General features: G+C 59.1%; 1 protein-coding gene across 1 annotated transcript in view; it reads right to left on the minus strand.

Moving 5' to 3' along the window:
* The window catches only part of PLXNA1 (plexin A1), a 121,476-nt gene extending 93,835 nt beyond the window's left edge, over nt 1-27,641 (minus strand). The window contains exons 1-3 of the mRNA XM_055805522.1: nt 27,413-27,641; nt 11,554-12,900; nt 5,120-5,302 (exon numbers count right to left, since the gene is read on the minus strand). Coding sequence (XP_055661497.1) covers nt 5,120-5,302; nt 11,554-12,756 — 1,386 coding nt within the window. The 5' untranslated portion in view covers nt 12,757-12,900; nt 27,413-27,641. The remainder of the gene's footprint in view (nt 1-5,119; nt 5,303-11,553; nt 12,901-27,412) is intronic.
* Nucleotides 27,642-27,861: the final 220 nt, after the last annotated feature.

The following is a 27,861-nucleotide window of genomic DNA, read 5'->3' on the forward strand; positions in this document are numbered from 1 at the left end:
CTCAAGGGGGCGGGGAGCCACCGAGAGGTATGTGATGGATTCACTTTGGCAACCGTCAGCTACCTTGTCATGCCAATAAAATTATTGCCACTGATTGGGGAGAGACGCAGACGCATGCTCGGAGGAGCAGGCTTCCCTCCCGGGGCTGGGCACAGGCTCTAGTGGGGGCTGTGCTCATGTGGGGAAGGGGCGAGGGGGGTCCCCAGGGGATGGGATGGGGACGGGGTGGGGACAGAGTGGGAGAGGGCAAAGGGAAGAGGCAGGAGGAACAAAAGGCCCTTGTGCCAGGCAGCCAGCTGGGGAGAGGCAGCAACACGGGCAGGAGAGGATTTCCAGGGGCTGCGCTGGGGTCGATGCTCGGGGAGCCCTCAAGGGTCACCGGCTGACACTGCTGGGACCAGGGCAGGCTTCATGCCCCAGATCTGCTCCCCCCCAAAAAAAATAAGTCCACCGAGGAACAGGCAGTAAGTAGGGTAGCTGGCAGCAGGGTCACGAGGGAGGCCGAGCCCTCGCGCGCACTCCGGGAGCCCGATTTCACGCGTCGAGACACAAAGGGCCCCTTTTCAGCTGGAGCCGCTTACCCCAGCGCTAAGCAGAGGGCGATGCGAAAGGACCCGCGGGGATGGGGACCGGTGGAGCGGGCAGGGAGCCTGACGGCTTCTCCCTCCAGCTCACGTGGGCCACGATCAGGTCATGCATTATACTCAAGAGGCCGACACATGGGGGCTTTTGTGATGGGATGAGAGCCAGCGGGCAACAAGGAAATTCCCGAAAAGCCACCAGGCAGCAGCCCCCCCTCCCCACAGCACCTATTTTCAGGTCATATTGCTCAGACACACAAAGGGTTGTAAACACACAGAAGCATCCTCCTCCGAAGCTTTAAGAGAACCCTACTCAAAGGGGGTGCCTCCATGGGCTGCCAAAATCTGGTCCCCTGGAGCACCCCCATCTCCTTGCCCTGGACAGGACAGGGGCTGCAGGAGAGCCCCTTGGTCCTCCCCAGGACAGAAAAGGAGCACCGCATCCCATTGTGTAAGGATGGGGATGACCCACTTAGTGTGAGGAATTGTTTATTATTATTATTATTATTATTAAACTGAAGAAGCCAAAGAAGCCAGATGTGTGGTCAGTTCAGCTGTGCTTTTCCGTGGGAGAGAATAAACAAGCTGTGGCAAGCGTGAGCCCCGGCGGGGAGCAGATTCCCAATGGAGACACGTCCTGATGCATTTGCACCCAAGGCCAGCTGGTTTCAGGACAGGGCAGGGAGCTGCAGGGATTACCAGTGGCAACTGGGCAGCTAGATAATCCTCAAAAAAATGAGCTCAGCTGACCACCAGGGATGTGTAGTCCAATGCTACCCTGGCTGGGATGCACTGGCTGCACCACCCCACAACCACGCCTGCCTTGGGGATCTTCAGTGCCTGGATCCCAGGTGGTGCTGGATAACTTCTGCGGGGCTGTGGCAGGAGCGACAGCTCGCACGCAGCCTCCTTGCCCTGCAGCAGCCGGGACGGCAGTGGGCAGGGAGCCACCAGCTACTTTGAGGGAGGAGCTCAGCTCAACCCCCAAAAATAACCAGGCAGCACCCAAAACTGGGTCAACCCACAAGGGCCACACTGGTGCTCAGCAGAGCCCCGAGGCAGTGTCTTGTTTGCATAACAAGGAGCAGATGGCAAGCTAACAAGGGCAGCCGCACCTCCCAGGATGCCCCACTGCCCCAGCTCCCAGCCGCCAGCCCCAGCACCCTGCAGTTACTGGGAGGGGGTTGCACCACCAGCACACCCCCTCCAGCATCGTCCTTCTTCCCTCTCCCCGTACTACACTTCAAGCACACCCAAAATCAAGTCCTCAGCATGCACAGGTTAAGAGGTGACTACGTGTGCAGCATCAAACATGTCTTTCCAGCATGCGACTGAGTAACTCCCATTGCAATTACACACACAGCTTTCTGTCCACCCAAAAAAATAAGACTGACAACCTGGGAAAATGACAACTGCGCAGTGAAAAGATTGTCAAGCGAGGACAGGTGGTTTCCAGGAAAAACCCAAGCATTAGCAAGCAAGCCTCGCTTCCCTTGCGCAAATACCCCCTGGACATCCCCACTGCAGCACGCTCACAGCTTTTGTCCCCACGGCGCTTCCCCATCTGCAGCACCCCAGACCACAGCGTGCAAGGCCGGGTCCCCAGCGCACCAGCCGGGAGCGCGGAGGAAGCAGCCACTGCCAGCCCCAGCAGCGTGAGAAGTCATCCCTGCATCGCTCACCGGGGCAGCGGCAGGAATTCCCCAGGCACCCCAGCCCTGTGACGGCTGGCATGCAGGACAGTGAGCGCACGGGGCCGAGGCTTTCCAGCCCTGGCCTCTCCGCATAACTCGGGGCCAGCCAAAGATAACCGCCTGCCTGGCCATCCTGCAGGGACAAGCTGAGAGCGGGCTGCCAGGGGCTTTGCCGCTGTGACCCACTTGGCATCCCAGGGGTCCTGTATCTCCGTCCCCCCCATGCCTCCCCAGCCCAGCCCGCAGCCCCCATCCCACAGCCAGTTTTGCAAATCTGATGTTGCCTGCGATATCTTTCCACCCCCCTGCAATCGGGGTCTCCCTGCAGCTGCGGTGGCAGCAGGTGCTGCCCAGCACCCGGCCCTGCAGCAGCAACTGTTGGCGGGGCCGGGAGAGGCTGCAGGGCGGCCAGAGGCTCGCACGGCTTTTGGGGCAAGGGGGACAAAGGGAGGCTCTGTCTGCACACAACAGCCTGGACAAATGCTGGGCATGGAAGCTGCCCTCCAAGGAAAATCCAGACGTGGCACTAACTCTGCCCTGACCTTACCCCAGCCCAGATGGTGAGATCCGTGCCCCCTCGTGCCCCCTCGGCAGAGCAGCATCCATTACAGGGCTCTTGGGGATGGGGAGGGAAGCACCCAGCTGTCGGCACAGCCCTGCCCTCCCTCCCCAAAGAAGCAGCCAGGGGGTACTGGGAAGTGCAGGATGGGCCCACAGGAGGGCAGAGAAGCCACCAGGCTGCACCAAGCCTAACACAGGTGCTTCCAAGGGCACAGTGTTAAACTCCGATGGTATAAAAGCAGAGGGATTGTGACCACTGCTGTGGGATGCATCCCCCCTGTATCTTCCACCTGGAGGAGCTACCTTGGCCACACTCCGCTGGACCCCTGCCAGGCATCCCATCCCCTGGCTGGGGACACGTCGGCACCACTTGAGGACAGGTCGGCAGCCCCTGTCTCGCACTCCCCAGGCAGGGGGGAGCCCTCCCCTCCCTCCAGCCCCACTGGCAGCCAGGCAGCAGGATCGGGTAGCTGCTGAGGCAGCGCTTTGCCAGGCAGCCAGGCAGCCCCTGCTGCAGAAAGGCTGGGCTGCCCACCCCAAGGTCACAGCAAGGGACGAGGGGGGACCTGGCAGCACAGGGCTCAGAGCCTGCAAAGTGCTCCCTGGCTGCAATCAGAGTGATCTGCGACCCCAGGGGGGGTTGGGGACTCCAGGCAGGACAAGCCTACACAAGCAGCCTGGCATCCCAGTGCTGGGACAGGACCGAGGCCACCTCTTGGGTCTCCATGGAGCTCCTGCTCCGTGTCCTCCTGCCCTGCAGGGCCAGAGAGCCAGACCAGCTCTTTGCAGCACCAAGTCTGGAAACCAACAAAAAGCAAGCTGTGAAAAGGCCTGCAGGACTGAAGGATGGTCAGACCAGACCTGGGCTCCAAGTCCTGCCCTCAGCCACGATTCTGTAGCATGCAGCCTGCACCCTGGCCAGACACCCACCCTAGATCACTCTTGGCAAGTGGCTCTGAAGGTGCAAAGTCCACAGAAAAACTGAAAGAAGGGAGAGGAAAAAAACAAATCTGCTGTGTAAAAAGTAACCGCCGGCCTTTCCAGATAAGTAAGGAACCAGAGGTCTAACACTGTCCGTGTGGCTTTGTGAACCCTCCTCCCTCACGCTCCTTCCTTCCCATCCCCATTTAAAACCTCCCATCTGGAGCCCAGCGGCAGGAGAAGCCGCCAGCAACGCGACACCAGTCCCTCTGGATCCCTCATCGATCCGGAAGGGAGGACGAGCTGCCTCCGTCAGCTCCCCACAGCCCCGCTCAGCCCTGGCGCCGCCATGGCCCCCCCTCAGGGACCGCAAAAAGCCAAGCAGAGGATGTGGGGCTCGAGAGGACCACCAGCATCCTGCCCCCCACACCAACATATGCTGCCCATGTGCCCCCTGCCCCTGAACACTCTGCTAACAGGCAGGGCCACAAGCAGGTCAGGGGCCCAGGGGCAACATGGGCAGAGCAAGCAGGACATATGGGAACTAGTGTCCACAACAGCACCGTGCTCCTGATTGCCGCCAGGGAAGCCACCCTGTCTCCTCCATGGCACCCTGACCAGCACACATCAGGAGAAGCAGCAAAAACACAGGGTGCTGTGCCCAGGACAGGATGCTAGAGCACATCACAAGCCACAGAGCAATGGGCCAGAACCCCCAGGCAAGCGCCGGTTCTCCTGCCCCTGGCAGGGACCATACCAGGACCTTCACATTACCTTTCCCTGGCTGAGGATGCATTTAGCACAAGCTATGTTTATACAGGGCAAGTACAGCTGTAATTATAGGCATGATGTTATGATAACAGGAAATCTGTGCCCTGTGGAGATGCAGGCAGAGAGAGGCAAACGGAGCTATCTTCTAATTGCCACCAACAAGCAGCCTTTCGTGCCATGGTGGGGTATGGGAAGAGAAGTCTCCCCTGCACCAGGCTGCAGCCATCAGCACCCACTTCTGCTCACCCTGCCCAGGTCAACAGCAAAGCCACATGGACCTGGACAGACAGAAGCTGTCCTGTGGCAGCTGCAGGGCAAACCTATCTGCCCTGAGACACAACGGGACAAGCTCTGATCCACCAGCAGCCAGGACTCAGCTCCCCGAGGTAATAACCCTTCCAAAAGACAGAGGTTTTGTAAATTTGGCTGGCTGGGAGGATCAAAAGGAAACTGCCCCTCACCAGCCCTTTGTACATTACCCCCAATATCAAGTCATGCTGTGAGGGGGGCACAGCCCTACCTGTACTCCAAAACGGGCCGGCAAGGCGAGCAGCCATCCCTCCCCATCAGCATGACTGAGGGTTTCCCTACCTTTTTGATCTTCCCACTCCGCGTGCCCGCAAAGACGACAGTTTGTCCTCTGTAGTCGTAGGCAGCCACCGAGGTCATCCCATCCTCCTTATCCACAAAAAGCGGAGTCCCCTCGATGGTGATGGTCCCGCCCAGCGGCTGGTTAAAATCCTGGCCACAGAAATTGTCATCAATCTGCAGAGGCTGTTGGAAGAAAACAGGAGACATGATCTTTTTGCCAATGCCCCAAATGCAGGACCTCCCAGACGGCCATCAGCCATCTCCCACCTCTACGCCATCAGCTACAGCTGCTTCAGCAGCCCCTCTTGTCCCAGCCATCCCACCACACCAGCCTAGGGAAGGGATGAGCTGATGCTTCCCTGAAATTCCCTATGTGCTGATGTAAGGCACTTGGGACACATCCAAGGCATGCAATCCCTCTGCATCTGAACAAGCTTTGCAGACCAAGACCAAGGCTCTCAGTCTTTATCTTACAGAGCAGCACTTACAAACCCAGCGGGAGCCAGCACAGCATCCCTGCTCCCCCCCCCATCCCCGCCGCAGCCATCTCAGACACATGGGATGCCAGCACGAGCTCCCCAACACACACACACCCCTCTCCTCCTCACCGTGGTGCTTGCTTCAAAAAGAAAATCGCTCCACAGTAAGGCAGGAGGGGCTGAATCCTGCATCCCAGCCTCCCCCCAGAGACAAAATACTTCCCAGCCAAGGCCATGCCAAGACAAACGGGTCAGGGCTCCTGAAAGAGCCTCACTTCACATAGCAGAGCCTCCAGCAAACACACTACCCACCTGCCAGCCCTGTCCCTCCTCCCACAGGAATGTCTTTGGGAAATCCCCACATTTTTTCGTGCTGCCTTGCCCCAGACAAGGCACCTGGCTCAGCCAGCTGCCGCCTCGGCTCAGCGCTTGCCCGCAGGTCTGGGAGAAGCTTTTGCAAGCTCTGCCTGGGGATCGGCAGAGGCAAGGCTGCACCAGCCCCTCTCTGCCCTCAGGGCTGCGACAGGAGGGACCTCTGACAAGGACAGCCACCCTGACGGGCAAGGCAAAGCAAGAGGGATGCCCACTGTGAAAGCCGGGAAGCAGGATGGGGAGCAGGACCGGGACCAGCTCTGCAGCACTTGCCCTCTCCCATCGACCACGCTCACCCTGACCTGCTGAGTAGAACAACAGACCCTGGCCACGGGTCTCCAGCCTGGGGGCACACGGGCCCCCCAGAGGTCCCAACGCTAGACAATGGCCTCACACAGCACCAGCAGAATCCACCCCCAGCAGCCCTGGCCCACCCCAGGCAGCGAGGGGCTCCAGCCAAATTTCCCAAGTGTGGCAGCAAGCCTGGGTGCAGGAGGTTAGGGCAGCACGGCAGGCACGGCCGAAGGGCAGCCAGCCTGCTCTGGCCACGGCATTTTTCTGCTTCACAAGGTTCCTTATGTAACTTTGAATTTAAAGGAGAGAGGTTTTTTGGCAAGCAGCAGCCTCCAAATGCATGCCAGTCCCCAAGGGGTTCTAAATCCATACAGCATGTGCACAGAGCATATGGGAAAATGCCGAGTTCCACGTACGCACGGGCAGTACATAGCTCGACTATTCCCACTCACCGGCACCTGGGAAATGATGGTCAGCTCGGACTGGCTCCCACCAGCAACCTGCATCACCCACAGCGAGGAGGGAAAACACGGCGGTTTTCCATGCCCTGGCACAATGCACTCACAGCCACAACGGCTTCAGCCTCCTGCAGCCACGGCAAGGCTGCTCGCCCTCCTCGCCCTGCCGCCACGCCAGCCCCAAGGCCAGCGGTTCCACCCCAGCCTGCAGTGGGGACTCAGTGCTGTGTCAGCCTTCCAGCAGGAAAAAACTGGGACACTGGCCTCCCCGGGTGGTCTGGGGATGCTGGGCTGCTTCCTCAGTTACTCTAACTTCTGCTTTGCTGCGTGCCTGAGTTAGGTCATAGCTAAAGATTAACCACTTGACCTTTGCTCGTCCTTCCCTAAACTGGGGGAACCCCCACAGAGAAGCATGAGAGGTGCGGGGATCCCCAAAACAGGAACCTGGGGCACAACTTGCCTCTGTGACCACAGGAAAAAAAGGGGGAAGGGGAATCAGAACCTCTCCACCCACCCTCTGAATCCCACCCAGCCTTGCAAGTGTCCTCTCCTCTCCATCAGCCAGCACGCGCACTAAGCATCCTCCTCTGCATCACCCGGCTAGACATTTTAAAACAACAGACCTGAGAAAATTATCTTCCCAACCATGGAGCAAGACAGAAGCGATGCTCCGGCCAATACCCAGCTCGTAGCTGGACACCAGGATCCTTCAGGCATTTCGCTGGGAAAACACACTCTTTGGCCCAGACAGTCCCTCTTCTCTGCCTCAGTAAAAAAGCATCCCAGCACCTTCCACCCATCCACCAGCAGTAGCAGAGGGGCTAAGGGCAATGGCATGAAGGTATTTAAGCGCCTGCAGCCCCTGGGAGCAGCTTCTGCTCTTCCATGCTCAGTCTGCAGCTTCCCCAGCCCCTCCGCTGCTGAATATGCAAGAGCAGAGGTGTTTACGGTGTTTACTCCTCTCTGCTTTGTCTCAACAAACTCTCTGGGAAACGACAAATACAGCTGTGCTCCAGGACCGTGAGGAGTGCCCGCCACCGCAGAGATGCCGACACCACCTCGATAAATAATTACGCTGACAATTAGCTCATTAACGGCAAATGCCTCGTTGGGGAAGCACAGGCAGGCTGCACGGCGAGGTCGGGCCAAGGGCGGCAGCGCAGCGCGGGGGTTAGGGCACCAGCCGACATCCCTGGTGGATGCGGTGGGATGGAGGGATGGAAGGACAGAGGGGACAGCTGTCCCCCAGCCAGTGCCGGCAGGGACCGACACGCACCACAGCACGCGAGGGCCAGTGACCTTGCAGTGTTTCAGCCTGCAGATGCTGGGATCCGCAGGAGGCGTCGAGCGCGGGTGTCGCAGGGCGTTTGCAGGGACCACGGCCTCAGCCCACTGCAAGGGGGGGCTGTTTGTTTTGGCCCTTCCTTAATTATTTTTTTTCCTTTTGTTTTTATTTCAGTGCTTTCCTTTGGCAGCCAGACACCCCAGGCCCCCACCTCTGCAGCACAGTTACCTTCTCCTTTCCCCCAGCACTATCGGCCTCCCCGAAATCGGGTCAGGAAAATTGGATTTCCCAGGGGAAGCGGCCTGCGGGAGGGGGTGCCCACAGCACCAAGCGAGCAAGAGCAAGCGTCTCCTTGACGTGTCTTGTCTCATTGCCTCCCTTCAAGCCCACTTACCAAACCAATGAGGGAGCAGACAGCAGAGGCAAGCCTCAGGCTGCTCAGCATTATTAATTAGCCAGTAATTCACCAGTTAACACCATTACAGGCTCACCCCATCTCCCTGTGCCCCCCAGGGGCTGCAACGGAGGATGTGGGGCAAGGGGACACCCGAAGAGCCAGGGAGCAGGCTGCGGGAGGCAGGTACCAAGTGCCCGGCTGGGATGCCAGGCTTTCTGCACGTTAATCGCCAGCCAGGAATAATCCCAGTGTGGTATGGTTCATTAACACCTGCATTTCTCTGGCTGCCCCAGGAAGGATTTGGCTTATCCCGGCCCAGTTCGGGCCAGTTTGTCACCAGCCATTGCCCTGTGCCAGCAGGCTGGGCAGCAAGCCCCACTAAGGAGTCAAAATTCATTTTCTCCCTGGAGCAGCCCAGGGAAAGCTGCTGCCCACATCCTGCTGGCTCCGGCCAGTGGCTCTACCCGTGCTGCCAGCCCGGGGGTCAAGGACTCCGCGAACCCCAAATCACTCCCTGCTGCAACATCTGCATCCAGCTCCAAGCCACTGTCCTTTTTTCCAGCCCTGCTACATCAGATCCTCATCCCCCCATTTTGGGGATGGGTGTGCTGGGCTGATGCACTGAGCACGTCTGGCCATGGGCACGCAGACCCCCAGTCCCTGCACTGCACAGGGGAAGCAAAGAGCCAGGCTACACAACAGCGAACCCCTCTTCAGTGAAACACAGCCAGCAGCAAAGCCTCCGGACGAGCTCAGGAGCGATTTAGGCAGCGGGGCTGGCTGCACCCCAGGACCGGACCGGACCACCCTGCCGGACGCCTTTGCTGTATGCACGACTCCATGCTTGGGTCCGAGTGCACCAACATGAGGGGTCTCACTCCCCTTCCCACTGCCGGATAGCTGGATCCCAGAAGTGGAGAGAGAAACAGGAGACAGCAATTCGCTCTACTCGCCAGCACCGGGGAGGAACCACCAACACCTCCTGAGCTAGCTGCCAACACTGGCGGCCTCTCCTCCTGGCTCTGGCACCAGCTCCAGAGAATTGGAGCTGCTCTGCAGTGCCGGGAATGAGCATCTCTTGTCCCAGCACCACTCAAGGTCCAGGAGCAGTGCGCTGGCAAAGCCTCCTTCGGCATGGACCAGCCTCAGTCCCTTGCTTCTGCAAAGGAGTGGAGCAAGAGAGCTCCTGGGACATTTTCCATATGGACAGGGTGTAAATCCCAAACAACTACTGACTTGAGCAATTACATTCTGCCTCCTTAAAAATAAAAAAACAGCATGCCCTTTATTTTCTGGCCAGCACTCACTACTGAGAGATCTGTCACTGCCACGACCCATCCCAGAGGTGGCTGTGTTTTATTAGGGGCACAGAAATTCCTGCCAGAAAGAGGTTACATGCTCCACGGGGTCTGGTTTGGCTTGCACTCAGCACAGCAAGGGGCTGAGGGTTTGACTCACGATCCAGTCATGCCTTTCCCAGCTCTGCTTGGCAGCTGGAGCAGGATGGGGACAAAAAACAGCACCTGGCTCCCCTGGGGGCAGGCAGCACCCCCTAACCCAACCCGTTCGAAAGCAGGAGCCACCCCATCGGGGCACACATCCTTCCAACCTGCACGAGCCACATCTGGCAGGACCCAAAGAGCACCCTGAGGTCCACCTACACACATGGGTGGGCTGACCACCGGGCAGCAAACCCAGGATCCTCCTAGCATGAAACTGTGCCCAAAGTGCAGGGGGGCAGAGCACCCACCCCCAAAGCCGGGGGGCACAGCGCTGCCGTGGGGCACCGGGAGAGCGAGCGGGAGGAAGCAGTGAGCATCTCCTCTGCCGGAGCCAGCAGCTGCGCGACCCAACAGGCAGCAGTGTAACGATTTCATCATTTTCCAGCAAAATTGAATTAGTTCAAAGCCAAAATCTGATTTGCGAGCCCAGCGCTCTTGACAGCAAACCCTTTACTTTGTCAGGCAGCTGTTAGCTGTCTCCTCCAGAGCTGCGGGGAGGACGGTGGGAAGGAAGGCAGGGCTGCTCCGCAGGGACCCCCTACCCACCTGCCTGCTCCGCCAGGCACACAAAACCCTGCTCAGGCAGGGCTGGGGGCTCACTGATGGGTGCCGAGCACCAGCAAGCGGGGCTGGGGGGGAAGTGGGCGATAGCAAGGGTGTCAGGACCTCCACCAGACTCCACCAAATGCACCAACACCCCAAAACCCCTCTCTGCCAGGTACCTGACCCTGCCTTGCGACTATATAGTTTAGCTGGGTGATGCCCAGCGTAATACCTCCTTGTCACGCAGAACGGTAGCCTCCCCGTGACCACTCACGGTTTATAACATTGCCTAGAAAAAAGAAAGTCCAGCAATAGTAATAGTTCAGGCGGGAAAACAAACCCAGAGAGCCAAGCAGGGAGCTGACCCGCTCCTCACTGCTCACAGGCCCCACACTGAGCAGCTGAGCCACCAGCAGGGGCCAGACACACCCGCACCCCAGGGAACAGAGGGGAGGGCTCCCTTGGCTGGGAATCGCACCTCCTGCCCCTCTGGATGACAGCTTGCAGCGGCCACGCTCAAAACCCACCTCACTGATGGTGCCTTGTGCCCTCTGTCCTCCTCTCCAGCACTCCATGGAGAGGACATCGGTCCTCCACATTGAGCATCTGACCAACTTCTACCAGGGCCACCAACCTCCCCACCTCTCTCCATCAGGTCCACACTCCCTGTCTCCCACAGCCTACTGCCCCCAACACCTTCTGCTCGGCTACCACCAAATCCCAGGTGAGGCAACCCTCACAAATTCACGTGTGCCATCTGCAAGGGACTCCCCAGCAGAGCTGCAGCAGATGCCCTGAGGACTGAGCATCCTGCCCTCCCCGCCCAACTCACCCACACTCCCCAAATCACAACGCAGGGGCACCAGACGCAGGCACCTGCACCAGCATGGGGCCCTCTGCTTCGGTCTCACCACAGGCACCACACAACCCAGACCCAGAGGGCCACCCCACAACGAAGCCGTGATTCTCCACAAGGAATGCTACTGAGCAAGCTGCACACCCGGCCCTAACGGCACCAGTCCTCCCACCAGGAAAGGTCCAGTCAGAGCGCACTGCCAGGAGCCAGCAACAGCCTGGCTTGGGTAGAGACAAGTGAGAACTTACCGAGTTGATGCAGCCCAGCTCCTTATTCAAGAGCCAGGGGAGCGAAAGTTTCCCTTCCCCTCTGTAGCATGACTGGATGCGCTCCTTGATCTTATCCTTGATCTTCTTCAACGTGAAGAGGCAGAGCACAGACTCCTTGGGAGGCTTAACCCTGTTTTTCTGGCCCTGGGAGAAGATGGTGAAGAGGATATCCTCTTGCTCTGAGATGCCCAGGTACTTGGCCAAAGCCTTGCCAGGCTTGGTCAGGTAGGCATCCTGGATCAGGCGGTACTCAATGCCGTCCTGCACGCAGCCGATGGGGAACTCCACGTAGGAGTAGAACTTGGGATCGTCCACGCAGAGGCGGACGATCTTGGAGGTGAAAAACTGCTCCCCAGTGGAGTCAGGCGAGGTGAGCTGGGTGTCCAACTGCAGGGTCAGGTAGTAAACAAACTGCTCACTGCTGAAGCTGTAGATGTAGTAGATGTCAAAGGTGGGGAACTTTGAGAGCGTATCCGAGGGGATCTTCAGTTGGGAGGAGACAAACTCATCCTGGTAGACAAAGCCAAACATCTCCGCATTCTCCTCGTTGGCCATCAGCTTGCGGCTAGAGAGGGTGGGGAAGTACTCTGACTTCCCATCAATAGGCGTCCCAATGAAGAGCTTGTTCTGCCCATTCAGCACCTCGATGATGACCCCAGACATGGTGCCCGACTCATTGACGCTGGAGAGGTAGTGCTCCTTGCGGTGGTGGGGCTCACCCAACTTGAAGAGGTCGTCCAGCCGCAGGAACTGGCAAATACCCTGGGAGGCACTGCCACAGGCAATCAGCCGGTTCCCCGAGTAGTCCACCAGCAGCAGTTTGTTGACGTTGTTGGTGGTGACCAGCCCGTGCGGGCAGGACTGAACACTGGGTGGAGGGTAACACTTCTCATTGTCCTCCACGGGCCCCGTCACGTGGGTCCGCAGGAGCGTGAGGTTATTGGAGAGCTTGTAGATCCGATTGACAGCCCCCACGTAGACCTCCCCAGTTTTGTTGTGGACCACCAAGTGCGTCAAGCTCCAGTCTGTAACCGGGAAAGTCCTAAAGGGAGACTTGGGGCTGCCTTCCGCCAGCGGTAGCCAGGTGCTCCCCAAGAGCAGCAAGGTCCAAACATTGATGGACAAGTGGTGCTTGAGCCAAAGGAGCCGCATTGCAGCAGCCTCACATCCAGCCAAGGCCATGCCCAAACCCAGCCACAAAATAAATAGAAACAAACCCAAACTAAAGGGATGAAGGAGGGAGGAGGAACTAACGGGACACAGTCTCCTCTGCTTCCACTGCGCTCGGCATTCAGGGCATCGTGGGCACAGCCAGTCTGGTCAGCCCTAGAGGGAGAAATACAAGAAGAGCAGTGTTAGGAGGCTTTCCTGCACGGTGTCAAGCCTGTTCCACCCCACGCAGCAGAAACGCTGCCGCTTCACACTCTTCCAGCAGACAGCCTAACAAAACATCCCCCACCACCTTCTGCCCCAGAGGAAAACGTGTCCCTGGTACAGGGACCAAGAGAACTTGCGAGATGCTAAGGACAACTCCGCCTGGTCACACATCGCTGTGCACAGCATGTCCCCACTGAAGAGCTGCCATGCACTTTGTCCCACCACCCCAGCCTCACCCACCAACCAGCTGCCCTGCCCCAAGGGGCACCACCTTGCCCTCACCCCCCCCAGGCCCCCTCGGGAAGAGCAGCAGCCACTCGAGCGTGCCTGCAGCCCTTGGCTGGACCAGACTGGCAGGCAGCAGCCTGGCGATGCGCTCCGGCACACCTAGCCCATACATACACCTCACCTGGGCTAGCTGGCCCTGACCTGGCTTTTAAGGCCACCAGCAGCACCAAAGCGTTAGCCAGGGACGGCTGCTAACAAGCCTCGAGAGGAGCCCCCTGGCTTGCTGCCCCTGCCCCGCTCCACTGCAGCACGGGAGCAGGTGCAAAAGCCCAGTCTGCAGCAAGAAGAGCCCGAGCCCCTACACAGAGGAAGATCTTGAAAGCACCTTTTAAAGGAGCTGGGAGAGCCGAGAGCCCTGGCACGCTGCCTGCCGTCCCTGCCACCTGCCTGCCTGACAAAGCCCAGGAGGACCGTGGGCAGGAGGAGCTGGGGGGAAAGCAAGCGGGCACGGCAAGGAGAAGCACGTCCTTCTGGCATTTATATGCACTAAGGAACGCAGGGCCAGCCATCAGGCAGTTGGTTTGAGAGGCTCCAGAGGGACGAGGGGGCACACGCAGGGAGAATGGAGAGCGCTGCAGGCTGCTGTGCCACGGCTAGGGCTCGCCAGCATGCAAAGCAGCAGGGAGCCAGCCAAAAACCCCACAGCAGTGTGACCTCTGCATCCCGGACAGTGGGGAGGAGCGGGATGCAGACAGGTCTGCCCTCCATGCCTGCCCCCAGGCACAAGCACCCCCAGGCTAACGCGGGGTTGTGTGAACCCCCCTGCCAGCACACGGCCCCATCCTGCAGACACTGTCACAACCCAGCCACCCAGGGTGGGACCATCGCTCCCAAGACCTGCCACCAGACAGGAGCTCAGCCCTCAGCTCCCCACCCCAGCCATGCAGATAAGCTGCTCAAAGCAAGCAGAGGAGAGCCTCCCTCTCCTTATCACCCATCTCTGACTCAGCTCGAGATAACCTGCAGGAGGATCCCCACCAGGGAGTGGTACAGGTAGGAAATATGTCCCGCGGTGACTGTGCGGCCCTGCCGGCATCCCAGACCAGGCAGGGTGTCACCACAGGGCAGCCAGCTGTGCATGCCGTGACATGACGGCAGGGCTGCATGAGGCCCAAGGGCTGCCCAGAGCTCAGCAGCCTGCTCCCAGTAGGGCTGTGGAACCTGTCAGCCAGGCTCCACGCATGCTCTAGGGGGGCTGCATTGTCACTGGTCCAGCAGCTGGGCCATGCAGGTACCCCAACATCCATACAGCATCCTTCAATTCTGCTGCCCCCTTCCCAAGCCACAGAGCCTGCCAGGAAGAGGTCTGAGGGAAGGGAAAGGCTTTTTCTGCCCTTCTCCCGCTCCCAATGAAGGCAAAAAACCCTCTCCCCTCTCCGGGCAAGCTCAGCCCCGGCCAGCCCTGCAGCCCTGCCAGCTCCGCTGGGCCGCTGGCACTCTGGGCAGAGCTTCCACAGCACTTCCAAACCCACTCTGCCAATCTGCCATCTCCACCGGCTCTCCCCTGCCCGCACGCCTGCCACCCTGCTCCCCAACACATCCACCTCCAAGGCAACAGCCTCAAGGGAGGTTCGGACAACAGCACATGAGCAACACTGATACCAAAGCCAGGTGCCACAAAACTCCGTGGGTGTGAAGACAACCAAAGTACGAAGCCATCAGCCCTAGAAATCATCCCCATGGTCCTTAATCTCCCATTCCCACCACTTTTTCCAACATTTGGAGCCTCCTAGCAAAGAGAACGCAGCCACACCACTGCCAGGGCGAGCGCGTTCTTAGGGGACAGCCACGCTGCCCAGCATCTTCATTTTTACAAGCTTGTTGGTAACAGCATAACCACCAGATCAGAGCTTATTAGCCCCAAACCACACCGAGGCGTGGGACCGAGCCGTGCTGTCAGCACAAACCCGCCGGCTAGCTCAGGAAGCCACCAGCCCGGCAGCAGCGCAGTTTGCTGCAGGGTTGCCGGAGGGTTTTCCTGCCCCAGGAAACCTGTAGGGCTCTCACCAAGCCACCACAAACGACAGGGCTGAGCCCCTTCCTGAACATGGATGTGATGATGAACTCCTGGCTGCCTCGCTAGGAGATGACCACCAACACGAAACTCACGTGCCAGCGACACGCTGCAGAGAGAAGTGGTGGCAGGGGTCAAAGTGGGAGCTCAGTGCAGCGCGGGGATGCCAGCCAGAGCATCGTCCTGCCGGGAGAGGCGAGTGGGCAGGGGAGTCGCTTTCTTGGTGCATTTCTATGATTCATCACTTCTATTTCAGGAAGCGAGCAGGAGAACTGGAGGTCGGGCTGCTGCCACAAAGCAGGGCTAGAAAGCCCAACAGGAGATTCCCAAATTAACGTAGGGAACTGCTATTCCAGAGCTGGAATGAGAGCAAAGCAAGGCAGAGCTGGGGCGAGCCGAGAGCAGAGATATGACACTCTGCAGAGTTCCTCTGAGATTTCTGCTCCTAAATATACTTTAGCAGCAACAATTCGTCCCAGTGACCTGACAGCAGTGGTGTTTTTGTCCAGTCCTGCTTAAGACCATCAGCAGCAATTATTTGGGGGGGGGGGGGGGGGGGGGGCGGGGAGGAAATGGCCAGCAGGAATGGTTCCTTTGTCTGCTTTCTTGAGGATTAAATGATCTGAGTTCCTGAGACTTGGATTGAATTAAAGCAGGGCTGAAGCCCAGAGCAGCGTGGGCAAGCCCTGCACAGGAGCATGGGTGCCTGCACAGCCCGAGCTCCCTGCCCGCGGGAGCAGCAGCGCAGGGGCCAAAGGACATTTCCCTCCCATCACACCGCCTCCAACCCCCACGGAGAGGCCACCGTACGGCTAACGGCAGGGCAGCTCTTCTGCCAGCATGCACTTTAAACCATGCAGCACCTAAACTCCATGAGGCTGCACTCAAGTAGCACCTTGCCCCAGGGGGGACCCAACCCAGGACCACCAAGAAGCAAGCCCTGCACCATGCACATTGCCACCACGGTCCAAAAGCAGGCAAAACCCTGAGCAGACATCCTGGAGCTCAGCCCGGCCCTGAAACAAGCTGCAATAAAATAAAACATTCTAGCCTGGATGCCAAGTGGGGGGAGCAGGACCAAAAATACACCCCATTATGCCGCCAGGGCAGCAAGTGGTGCAGCGCTGAGCATCCCCACGCAAGGCTGGCTCACCGCGCAGCGGGGCCACACCGCCGGCGAGACAGCACCGCAGGCTTGTGTTTTGTTTTCCAGGCACACACACATATATATACATGTACACACAGATATATATATAGCAGGAAACCTGCAGTCAGAAACAAAGCCCGTGAAGCAACCGCACAAGCGCCAGATCCGCCCCAGCCCCTTTCATCCCGCGCCAGACAGGACATTTGCTCACGGTTTCACCTCGAAAGCAACCACGCTGAGACAGTCACAGCTGCTGTGTGACCTGGATGGGGCTGCCCGCCTGGCCACGGCCAGCACTCGCACACCCCTGCTTCAAAAGAGCCTTTCGCCAAAAAGCTGCTGACAAGCCCCACAAACGCCAGCAGCCCACTCGCTTGCTGCTGACGAAGTGGCAAGGGGCCGCAGCAGTCACCCCTGCGAGGCTGCGAACTCCCCGGTCCCACAGCACAACCAGAAACCTGGGTTTGGGATGGGAGATCACCCTTTGGGAAATAATCATCCCTTTTGATAGCACAAAGCAGGAGTACTGGGATGGAAAAACTAACCTTAAAAGGCAAAGACTGGACAGAGCATTAAGGACCGGCTCTCCACTTGTGCGGGTAGCGAGTCCAAAGCACTGACGGATGCCGAGTCAGCACAGGCAGCTGGGCTGCAAAGTGGCAGCCCTTGCAGAAACTGCCAAAGCCAGGGTTTAAGACATGCTGACAAGCAGAGAGGTGCACATCTGGGACCCACAGACCCCCTCGTCATCCCCACTCCTGCATCACCAAGCCCACGGTGGGCTCACATTGCCGCTGATGCTGCCTGCCACCATGCAAGGGGCCCAGAGGAGCCCCACACTGTTACTGGGGTCCCAGGCAGGTCTGCACCCTCAGGGTTAGGGAAAGCATTGTTTTTCTCAGAAAGAAGCTGCTCTCAAGCAGTGGGATGAGGCTACGAGGTACCCCAAAGAGCTTTACAGCACTTTGTGGGAGACACTGGAAGAGGGAAGCAATGGGATTGAAAATCTGCATATAACCAACCCCCAGAAGGGGAAACGGCATCTAATGCGTCTTTACCTGCAATCTCTGCAAGTCACTTGCTGCTCTCAGCAATAGGAAACAGTTCGAGAAGAGTCTGGCTCCATTTTCAAACCCACGAGCTGCTGAGCTGCCAGTAATTAGCAAGGGGGAGAGAGGGGAGATTATCTGGGGGAGAGAAAAGCCTGCAGGCCACAGGAGAGTAAGCCTCACCATACAGCTGGTGTATTTTTAGGTTCATCTGCCTGGGAAAAGCCTTGTAACAATGAGGAAAGGCTGGTGGTAGTACTGAGTTAGAGCTGCACTGCATATGCAATCATCTGCAACAGGGCTAAACTTTAACTCCTTCCTTCACCGCACATAGTCATGGAAAACTGGCTGGGGTCTCTCCCTAGCAAGCGAGTTAAATCATTACAAACCTTATCCCTGGCTTGAACCACACCCTGATGAAATCAATGGCAAGCTCTCCAATCTCCATTACTATCACTGGCATCAGGAATATTTGAGCATCTTCGGTTTCCTCCCAAGCTCCTGCCATCCCCCCACGCAGGGGCTGAGGACCCCGTCCTGGTCCTGCCCTGCCACTGCAGCACGTGTCGGCACAGCAGCTTCCACTCCTGCCTTGCAAGGATCTTCTGGACAAGGAATTCAACCTCTTCTCTCCTCAGCAACATGACAAGCAGCCATCTACTGCCCCAGGGTTTCAAGAAGCTTGACCCTCAGCAAAAAGAGGCATAAAAGAACAAGTAGCAAGGAAATTAAATAGCATTTCTCAAGCACACAATTCCTCATCTCTGATCCTCTGCAAGAAGTCACACCATGCCAAGAACAGCAGCTCTGGAGCCACCACGTGCTCCCACCATCAAGAGACTGCTTGCTGCCCTCGGAGAGCCGACCCCAGACAGGCTCATGAGCATTTCCAAGATGGAAACGCTGGCTTCCCCCAACCACAACATCCCGAGGCAGAGGCACGCAAGGACAGTTTCAGCAGGTCCTGCCAGGACTGCTTGTCCCTGCCATGGAAACTGGGCACGGACGGAGACATTGCACATATTCCCCAACTCTGTTCAGCTACGCTGGAAGTGAAAGCCGATGGCTGTCCTCTCCCTTATTCTCACAACTCATCTGGGTATCAAAGTCCCTACAGGGACCCTATAAGGGCTGCCGAGGGGCTTTCTATATGCAGCCCACATGCTTGATGTATGCTTTCCAGGAGGAGGGTGCACTTCATCCTCCCTTGGAGCCCCTGCAGCCAAAGGAGCAATATAAAGACCAAGATAACTGATGCCTGGGATGGAGACTAACGCACAGCCCATGGGTGACCATCACCTGCACAGGACACAGCCTGCTGCCTCCCCATCCTGCTTTAGGAATTCCGTCCATCGGCATTACATGGAACACAACACATCACCCCAAGCCCCTCTGCATCTCTCATCACGTGGCAGACCCCGATCCAAGGTGCCGGGACCCCAGCTTCCTACTATCAGCATCCAAATCAGCTCAAGGCTTCAAATTCCAGACTGATGTGAATTTCACCACCTCAACCAGGACCAATTAACAATATTTTGTCCCCAGCTTCAGAGCAAAGAAGTCCAGACCAAGTCCCCTGAAGGCCAACTTCTACCTTGGCTTTGGCCCATGTGCTCCAGAGTCTAGTTCTCACATCCCATCAGTGCACTGCCCCACATAAACGTCCTGAAAACCAGCGTTACCTCAGTCCAGCTGGACCTGCAGAGACCCAGATCACCCACAAGCCAGGTCTCCCAAGAGCCAGCAGAACAGTCCAACAAAAGGTCCTCTGGCCACCAGCATCCTTGCCTTCTCTGATCCCACTCCCTGTGGCATAACGCATCACTCCTCACTCCCAAACCTGCTGCTCCACATCCTTCACTGGGCCAGGGCAGCCACAAACACAAGCCAATGACCTGACCCTCCTCAGATCAATGCACCTCTTCCAGCCCAGCTCTCCAGGCTGGGTTTTCCCCCCTCCAACACACACACACCCCTCTGCACCTCCAACCAGCTCCACAAGGCAAGTGGGAAACCTGTGCTTCCCCTAGATCTCAGAGGGAATGCAGGGAGCTCCTGCTCTGCAACAAAGCACTGCCACAGGAGGGTTCCTGGTTGCTGGATCCCCTCTGCTCCCAGCAAAGGGAGGTCACTTTGGGGCTGGTTTAATCCTGGCTAAGCTGAAATTCCCATGCTTCAGCCTGGCCCCGTGCTGACACCAGCACTTGTGCCATCACGTGGCGAGCTGAGCACGACTGCCACCAGAGTTAGGTCCAATTAAAACAGACCACAAAACTTCTCCAAACGAAGCTAAACCCCAAGCCGCGCCTGCCTTTCCTTCCCCCCAGCCTTCCGTCCTTCCCCCTGCCATCCCAGTTTTGCTGCCCTGAGCACCACCGCTGGAATCGGCTCAGGTCCTGGCTCCGCTCCGCGCAGCTCAGCACAGCCCCACATTTTATTTGCCCAAGGTGGAGCTGGCCCAGAAGCAGCCAGAGCCGGACCGCCAGCAGAGCCTCGCTGGCCAGTGGGGACAGCCGGGGCGGGGAAGGGGATAAGCCCAAAAGCCTCCCCCCAGAGCAACACAGCCACCGGGAAAACCGCTCCGGGAGACTAGCGGGGGCTTCATTCACAGTGCAACAGGCACAGGGCATCCGACAGAAACAGGGAGGCACCACACACACAGCAGCAGGGGCTGCGCCGGCACCCTGCCCTCCTGCTGGCAGCGCTACCCTGACCAGCAGCGCTGGCATGGCCCCCACGCCGGCACCCCTGCACCCCAGCCCCCCGCAGCAAAGGGGGCTCACCCAAACAACCTGGGCACAGCAAATTTGGCAGCGCGGGCGCAGCGCTGCCCAGGTGGTGCTGGCTGGAGAGAGCAGAGCACGTCTGCTTCCCTCCCTGCAGATCCTGGCTGCAGCCCAGCCCACGCTGGACACAGGCACGCTGCTCCAGCCCCACGCCATGCACGAGGGGCCGAGACCCCGACAGGCACCAGCGCAGTGGATCCACTTGTTTGCCACAAAACCAAGGGGAGGCAGCCACCCCCGCCTGTGCTGGGGGGGCTATCCAAGCACCTCTGCCAAAAATTTGCTTTCTGCTAACCAAGGTGGCTGGAGGTCACGCTGCAGAGGGCCAGAGAGCCCGTGCAAGGTGCACCCAGCCAGGCGAAAAATGCTCTGATGGGAGTTCTGGTGCAAGCCATGGCGCACGCCCCCGGCACGGGCATCCCTCCCTCTCGCCCACGCAGGCACGAGGCCGTGTGGAGCAGGACCTCTCCCACGTGTGCCGGCTGGCCCGCGGGCACCGCCGTGCCGGTAATGAGGAATAATAGTGGGTGTCGGTGAAAGCCGGGGCTGCCGGTGGCGTCAGGGACTCGGCGACGGCTCTCCTTCGGAAGCAGCGCTGCCTTCCTGCCTTCCTCCTCCCCCATTTCTTCCCGATGACATCAGCCTGAAAAACAGGTTCTTGACTTCAGAAGGACTCATCGGGCCGATTCTGGTCCCGCCAGAGAGGGAAGAGCCCCCCTTGGCTCCGGAAAGGATGCAGCCAGCCAGGAGCCGGACCCCAAGATAAGCAGCAGCGGGCAGGCGGCAGGCAGGGACCCGGCCGGCATGCCAGCACTTCTAGGAATACAAAACACCAAGGAGGAGATGGGGGTGGAGGAAGTGCGAGGCTGCAGCACTGCGTAACAGTTTTTAAATGTTTGATGGAGGCCTCGGCAGCTGTGAGCTTCAGCTTGGGCTCACGCTCTGGCTCTGCCACTGCTCAGGTATGAAGCAGCACGACCCACCCAGCACAAAAGCCAAAAGCCAGGGCCGGCTCCTGGCCCCCAGAGACCATCAGCAATTCCTCGGGCTGGCTAAAATGACAAAACAGGACTTAACACTGCCCAGCAAAGCCTTCCGAGGGTCACAGTGCTGGACTTGGACCAGCAGGGAACATGATTCTGCGAAACATCCTGCCCACCAGACAAGCCTGAAGATTATTTTTAAACTGCTCCTAAAATATTTTTGGGTTTTCCTCTTCCCCTCTTGAAACTAACAGTCTGCACAGGAAGAGCACAGCAGCCACCCGTACACAGAGCACGGCCACATGCATAAAGCAAACAACTTATTGCCATTATAATTACCTGCGATGTTATCAGCAGCTCTGATGGGGTCAGCATTCGCAGAAGGAAATGTGGTTTTCACATCATGTCATTTGAAAGGCGAAACCATCCTTCCTCCCACCCTGCCCAGGGAGTCAGCCACCAGCCGTACCCCCTCGCACCAACATGACACTAAGGGGAGGGGGGACAGCCCTTAGGCACAGGGCTGAGTCATGCGGGAAATTTCTTCCCCCAGCACAAGCACCAACAGGATTCTGCCTCTTCTCTCACCAGGGATTTACTTCTGCAAGAGCCTGAGCGTGCCGACACAGAAGCAGTTGCTTCACTAAGCACGCAAAGCACAGGGACTTGCGGGGCTCCTACGACGACACCGAGATTTGCCTGGATAGAGGTAGCATCAGTCGTGTCCAGGGCCCGATCCTCTGCAACAGCTATTGCACAGGATTGGGCCCTGGACACAGCCAGCGCTACCTGGAGGGGCTCGGAGCATCCCAGGAGGGCAAGCATCCCAGCCGGCTTCCTGGTAATGGTGGGAAACCAGCCCTTCTCCTAACCCCTCACACGCCAGACTGCAGCTCTGCTCCACCAAACTCCCAAGAAAATGCCAAACACTCAACATTTATCAGTTCAAAAAACGTGTGATTAGCAAGATTTTTTTTTCCTCCCTTCAGTATAATTATATACATTTTAATGCAGCTACCACCCCTGTATTTTGTACATTAAACAGTAGGCAACCAAAGGAAGACAGAGGCTTTATTTTTCCTGGCTTCGCTTTTCTGAAAGTAATAGTATGTTGCAAAATTGCTCCAGCAGAAGAGCTTATCTTCACCAGAAAAACCGGGGGAGCAAACGGAAAACAGGAAGGAGGAAGAAGGGATCTCCCGATGGGAAAGCGGAGATTGCAGTGTCCCCTCCACACTGCCCCTGCCCTCCGGTCCCCTGCACGTACCTACACCTGGAAACCGTCCCCGCTACCACGGGCAGGACTTGGAAAGAGCCTCAGCCTCCGTCCTCCGCCGTCGACAGAAAGAAAAACCAAACCAAGCCAACGGTCATCGGTTACTCAACCCCTGAAGCCAGGGTCATTAGCCGGATTAAAGCTCCCGAGCTCCGGCCAGCAGCACGGCTAGCAAAGTGCAGCTAAACTGCCCAAATTGGATTACTACCGCTCCTGGGTCTCCGTGCCAAGTTGGCCAGCGGACTGCAGGATGCCTGAGATGTGGAGGCAGGAGTCGAGCCCTGGGGCTGATCTGCAGGCTGCGGGGGAAGAGGAGGACAGATGGGAGGAGATGGTCCCCACACAGCGGATCCCCCAGAGCCATGGAGCCTGTCCCTGGTACCCCTGCCATGCTCTCACCTCAGGCACTTTCTCCAGAGAAATCCCTCACAAGCTCAGCTCAAGAAGCAAAGAGGATATCGCGCCGTGGCTTGCACAAGGCCCCAGATCAACCCCTGCGATAACAAATCTCCTCTGTGGTTCAGGCAGCTGACAAGGGTCTCAGCCCCCATCACACCAAGACACTCCACACCACAGGGACAGAGGGATCACCCAGAGCAGCACACCTTGCACCACGCAGGGAGACTTCAGAGGACAAAGGAGCGAAAGTGTTTGTGGAGTGTGAGCCCCACGGTCTGGACATGGACTTCTTCTCCAGACTCAAACATCTCAGCACACCAGCAACAAGGAGGAGGTTTGCCAAGCCTTGGCTAACGGGAAAATAAACTTTGAAATGTTTTTAATTCAGGGGTTTAAGTGGCGGCTTCCACCTGGAACAAGGGCTGGAGGCAGCTGCAGACATGGGATGCTGAGGGAAGCAAGGCAAACAAGGACACCGCCCCATGCCCGGCCACGCTCTGACGAGCCGCTGGGAAGACGGGCGTTTTGGCTACACAACATGCTGAGTGCAGAGGAGGTGAGCAGTGTCTGCCCATGCCTGGCACGGAAACCAACAAGATTTATGTATCGGCTTCAGCTTTTCTCCTCCGTGATGCACAAGACTTGCTCAAACATGGCTTCCAAATGAAGGTGGAGGACCATGTTGCAGTATCTGCTTTCATGCTGCACCTGGGCAGGACTGAAGAGGGCATGGCTGAGGCTGCAGGGCAGGGACTGTGTCAGCGCACACACGTTCTCACCACGTCCCATCCACCTGCAGTGGGATGTTCCCCATAACACTGCCCAGAACGTGTCACGGGCTACAGCCAAAGAAGCCAAGCCTGAAGCCAAACCAGCCACCCCAGCACCGGGTGATGGCAAATACCCACTCCTCCCCACGTCGCACGGAGCCACAGTACTCGGCACCTTGCTAGAAGAAGGAGCCCCAGCCCAAAACCAGAAGGGGTAAGGGATCACGGGCCATGCTGAACCAAGCCCCCCGTCCCTTGGGCCTTCCTCCACAAATGTGGCACACCACTGAGCCACGCACCAGTCAAACACTGGCCAGGAGCCCTCTGCCCCCTGGTTTCTTCCATATAGCATGCATGTATCTAACGACACAATTTGGGGGAGACATCGATGAACCGCAGAAAGCAGCAACCCAAGGTCTCCACTCTTACATTCCACCAGCCCAGGTCAATGCAAAATCCAAGCTTGCAAGCAGTGAGGATGGCATATGGGCATTGGGGTGACCCACATCCACCTTCCCGTCACTGCACAGAGGGATGGCAGCACCTCCCGCTGCCCTGGCCCTCCCAAGGTCCACCTTCCTTCTGTCGTGCTGGGGGTGCCAAAAAAAAAAAAAAAAAAAAAAAAAAAAAAGACAGACCCCTCACCACGGACACAAACTACCACAGCATGGAAACATCCTCCACGGAAAGGCGGTCACAACAAAGCCCAGCGGGACCCAGCAGAAGCCCGACGCTGCAGGCGAGGCTCCCCCCAGTTTGCAGAGAGCCGGCGGCACCAGCACGGCAGCACCAGGCACTGCTGCTTGGAAATTCCCAGCTCAGGGGTGAGCCCAGCTCTCACCAGCGGTTAGTGCTACAGCCAGGAGCAAGACAGGCAGCAACAAAGGCCTTGACCTGCGCTCAGCCCAGAGAATAAACACGTACAAGTTTCCTTCATTAAGTCCGATCCCAGGGCCAGATCCTTCCCTTTGTTCAACGGGTGTCAAACGTGACGAACCCACCGAAATCAATTGCCTGGTGTGACATTTACACCCAGGAGCAGAGCAGGGGCCAGCCCCGGCTGCTGCCAGGATGGAGGCGGGGAGGCAGCCCTGGAAGCACGCAGCAGCGCTGCTTTTATTGCCCTCTTCCATGTCGGCTGCGCAAAGCTCCGGTGAAACAGCGCTCGCCCAGAGCCGCCAGCATGGCCCTCGGCCCCGTCTCTGCCGGAGTTCGGAGGAGTTTGTTTATCTCTCACAGGGCGCTCTGCCTGGTGTAGGAAAAGAGCTTTGTGTTACAGAGAGGCACAAGGGCTCTTCTCCACGGCTCCATGCACAGCCCGAGCATGCACGAAGGCGGATGCCTCTGCTCTGCTCCAAATCCAATGCATCTATTGGAAAAAAAAAAAAAAAACCCAACCAAAAAAAAAAACCACGCCAAGAGAGGAAAACTCTCACTGGTGCCACTATCGCCATGCTAACAGAAAGACCGCCACCAAAACTTTAATCTTCTGGGTACCAGCTGCAGAAAGCCTGGCCACCCAACGGAGTAGGAGCCTGCCAGCCTGCCCCCGGCGCTGCCTCCCCGCAGCCCCTCGGGAAGCAGCAGATCCAGGCTCACCGCTCTCGGAGGAACAGCACCGGCAGCCAAAGCCGCAGGCGGATGGGGAGCGCCGGATCACACGCACAATCGGGTATTTTGAATCCAAACTTCCTTACCAGCCTTCCTTACGGCCCCGTGCTGCTGCGCTGCTGCCAGCGCCGGCATCCACCGGCACCAGCAGACCGCACCGTGGCAAGCGGGCAGGAGCAAGAAACCTTCCCTCCTCGCAGCCGCTTAAGAAATTACCCGTGCTTCATCCCAGAGGCTTCTGCCCCGCTGCTTTTCCTTGGCTTCTCCACCTTTCCACCCCTTTCGGTCACCAGTGTCTTGAGAGAGAGGCATCGAGTCACTCATTTTACCCACTGAGTATATACAAAAGACCCTGAGATTGTTCAGGAAGCAATTAGCCGCTGTTCAGAGGAAAATGGTGTTTTCAAATGGATAACCTTTGATGTAGTCAATAGCCTCGGCTCCTCTTTTTTTTTTTTTTTTCCTTTTTTTTTTCCTTGCAGCCGCACACAAAAGAAATAAAAAAATAATTTAAAAAAGAAAAAAGAAATTCACCAAAAGGCTGGTAATTCCCCCCCGACACAGCCCGCGCTCAGCAAAAAGAGATTTTGTCGCAAGCCAAAGGAAAAGCAGCTTTGGAAAGGCAGCTCATCTGCCCAACTTTTCTCCCTTCCTTATCCCAAAGCAGAGGAGAAAGATCATGAATATTCATCCCCCCGTTAGCAGGTTCTGCTTTTGTTTTGTCCTCCTCAAAGCCGGAGGAAGGGGGGAGCTAACAAGTGAGGTTAATGCCTGTCTCTTCTCTCCCATCCATCTCCTCTTTAACCAGTGACCTTCATGTTAAGCCCTGTTTACACGCCAGACCCCCTCCCCCGGCTCCCCCCACCCCGGTGCTCGGCCAGGGGCAGAAGGAAGAATTCCCCGCGAGGAGGACAAGGGAGAAGAAGGGATTTCGGGATTTATTTCAGCGTGCCACAGAGATTTTGCAAATCCCTCCCCGGTGGCACGCCGGAGCCGCCGTGTGCGTGTGCAGGGCAGAAAGGGGGAAGGCAGCGCCAACGTGCCGCCCGCTTTATCCGCCGCCTTCCCGGTGAATAGCGGAGGCGGCGGGGCGCAGCGGTACGCAGCCCCGCACACAGGTACCGCAGCCGCCCCCGCCCCGGTCGGAGAGGTGCCCAGGCGCTGCGAAACTACGGCGCGGTGACAATAGCAGCGCTCCCAGCCAGGGCGCCGGCGGCCATCCCGCAGGGCGCCCTGCCTCGGCGGGCAGCGCCGGCCCCGGCTCCGCGGCTGCGGGGGAAACGGCGGCTCTGCGGGTTTCGGGGCGAGCCCAGCCCGCATGCCGCGCCCCGCGTCCCGCCGGGATGGGAGAGCGCGGATGCGGGGCAGCGGGGATGGATACAGGGATACCAAGCGAGGATGCGGGGCTGCGCGGGCGCGGGGATGACAGCGAGGATAGGAGCCAGGATACAGGGCAGCGCAGGCGGGGACGGCAGCGGGGACGCAGGGCAGGGCGGATGCGGGGAGCCGAGGCACCGAGCCCGGGCGAGGTTGCGCCCCGCGGCCGTCCCCAGCGGTGCGGGACCCGGGTGCGCAGCGGGCTGCCCGCGGGGCGGCACCGGGCAGGCGAACCGAGCCGAGCCGCGGGGCGGGCGGGCTGCGGGAGGGAGGGAGGCGGCCAGCCCCGCCGCGCCGGGCGGGGAGGCACCGCGGCCCCGGCATCCCCGCGGGACCGCCCGCCCCGGCCCCGGCAGCTCCGGGCAGGGGGGCGGCCCCCGCCCGGTCCAGCCCGCACCTGCCCGGTCCGCGGCAGCCCCGCTGCGAAGCCCCATAAAGAAAACGCCTCGGCGGGTTTTTGTCCCCCGGCGGGAGGCGGTTCCCGCGGCCGCGCTGCCGGAGCCGCGGGGCGCAATGCGGGCTGGCCCCGGGCGGCAGCAGCGCGGCGCCGGCCCGGCCCGGCCCAGCCCAGCCCGGCCGCGGCCCCTCCGCGCCCCCCGACGGGCCGCCGCTGCCCTGCCCGGGCCGGCCCCGCGCCGCCGCCGCCGCCTATTTTTGGGGCCGGTAAAGGCAAATCCGCGTATTTTTCCACAAATCGGCCGATCGGGCAGATAAAGGCACGCGCCGCGCCCGCGGAGGAAAGTTGCACCCGGGTTACTCACGGCTCCGGTCCCCGCTCGCCTCCGCCGTGCCAGCCATAATTGCATTCCACACCGAGCCGCCCGCCGGGCCGCCGCCGCCTCCTCCTCCTCCTCCTCCTCCGCGCCCGCCTCCCCCCGCCGCCGCCGCCGCCCGGGGCTCCGCGCCCGCCTCGCTCGCGCCGCCGCCGCTGCCCCGCATGAATGGGACGGCAGCGCGGGGCCCCGACGGAACGCCGCCCGCCGCGCGCCCCCCGCCGCCGCGCGCACGCGCACGCCCGCACCGGCGGCGGGGAGGGGGGGGGCGGCGGAGACGCCGGCAGCCCCGCACGCCGCCTCCAGGGGGCGCCCAAGGGGGGAGAGGGAGGGGAGAGGTGGGCGGGGCCGCCCCGCCCGCTCTTAAAGGGGCGATGCCTCAGTAGGGGGGAGCTAAAAGCGGCCGTGGAGCGGTGGGGACCGATCTCCCCACGCAA

This window comes from Falco peregrinus, chromosome 5 (genome assembly GCF_023634155.1).
Source record: "Falco peregrinus isolate bFalPer1 chromosome 5, bFalPer1.pri, whole genome shotgun sequence".
Taxonomy (NCBI): domain Eukaryota; kingdom Metazoa; phylum Chordata; class Aves; order Falconiformes; family Falconidae; genus Falco; species Falco peregrinus.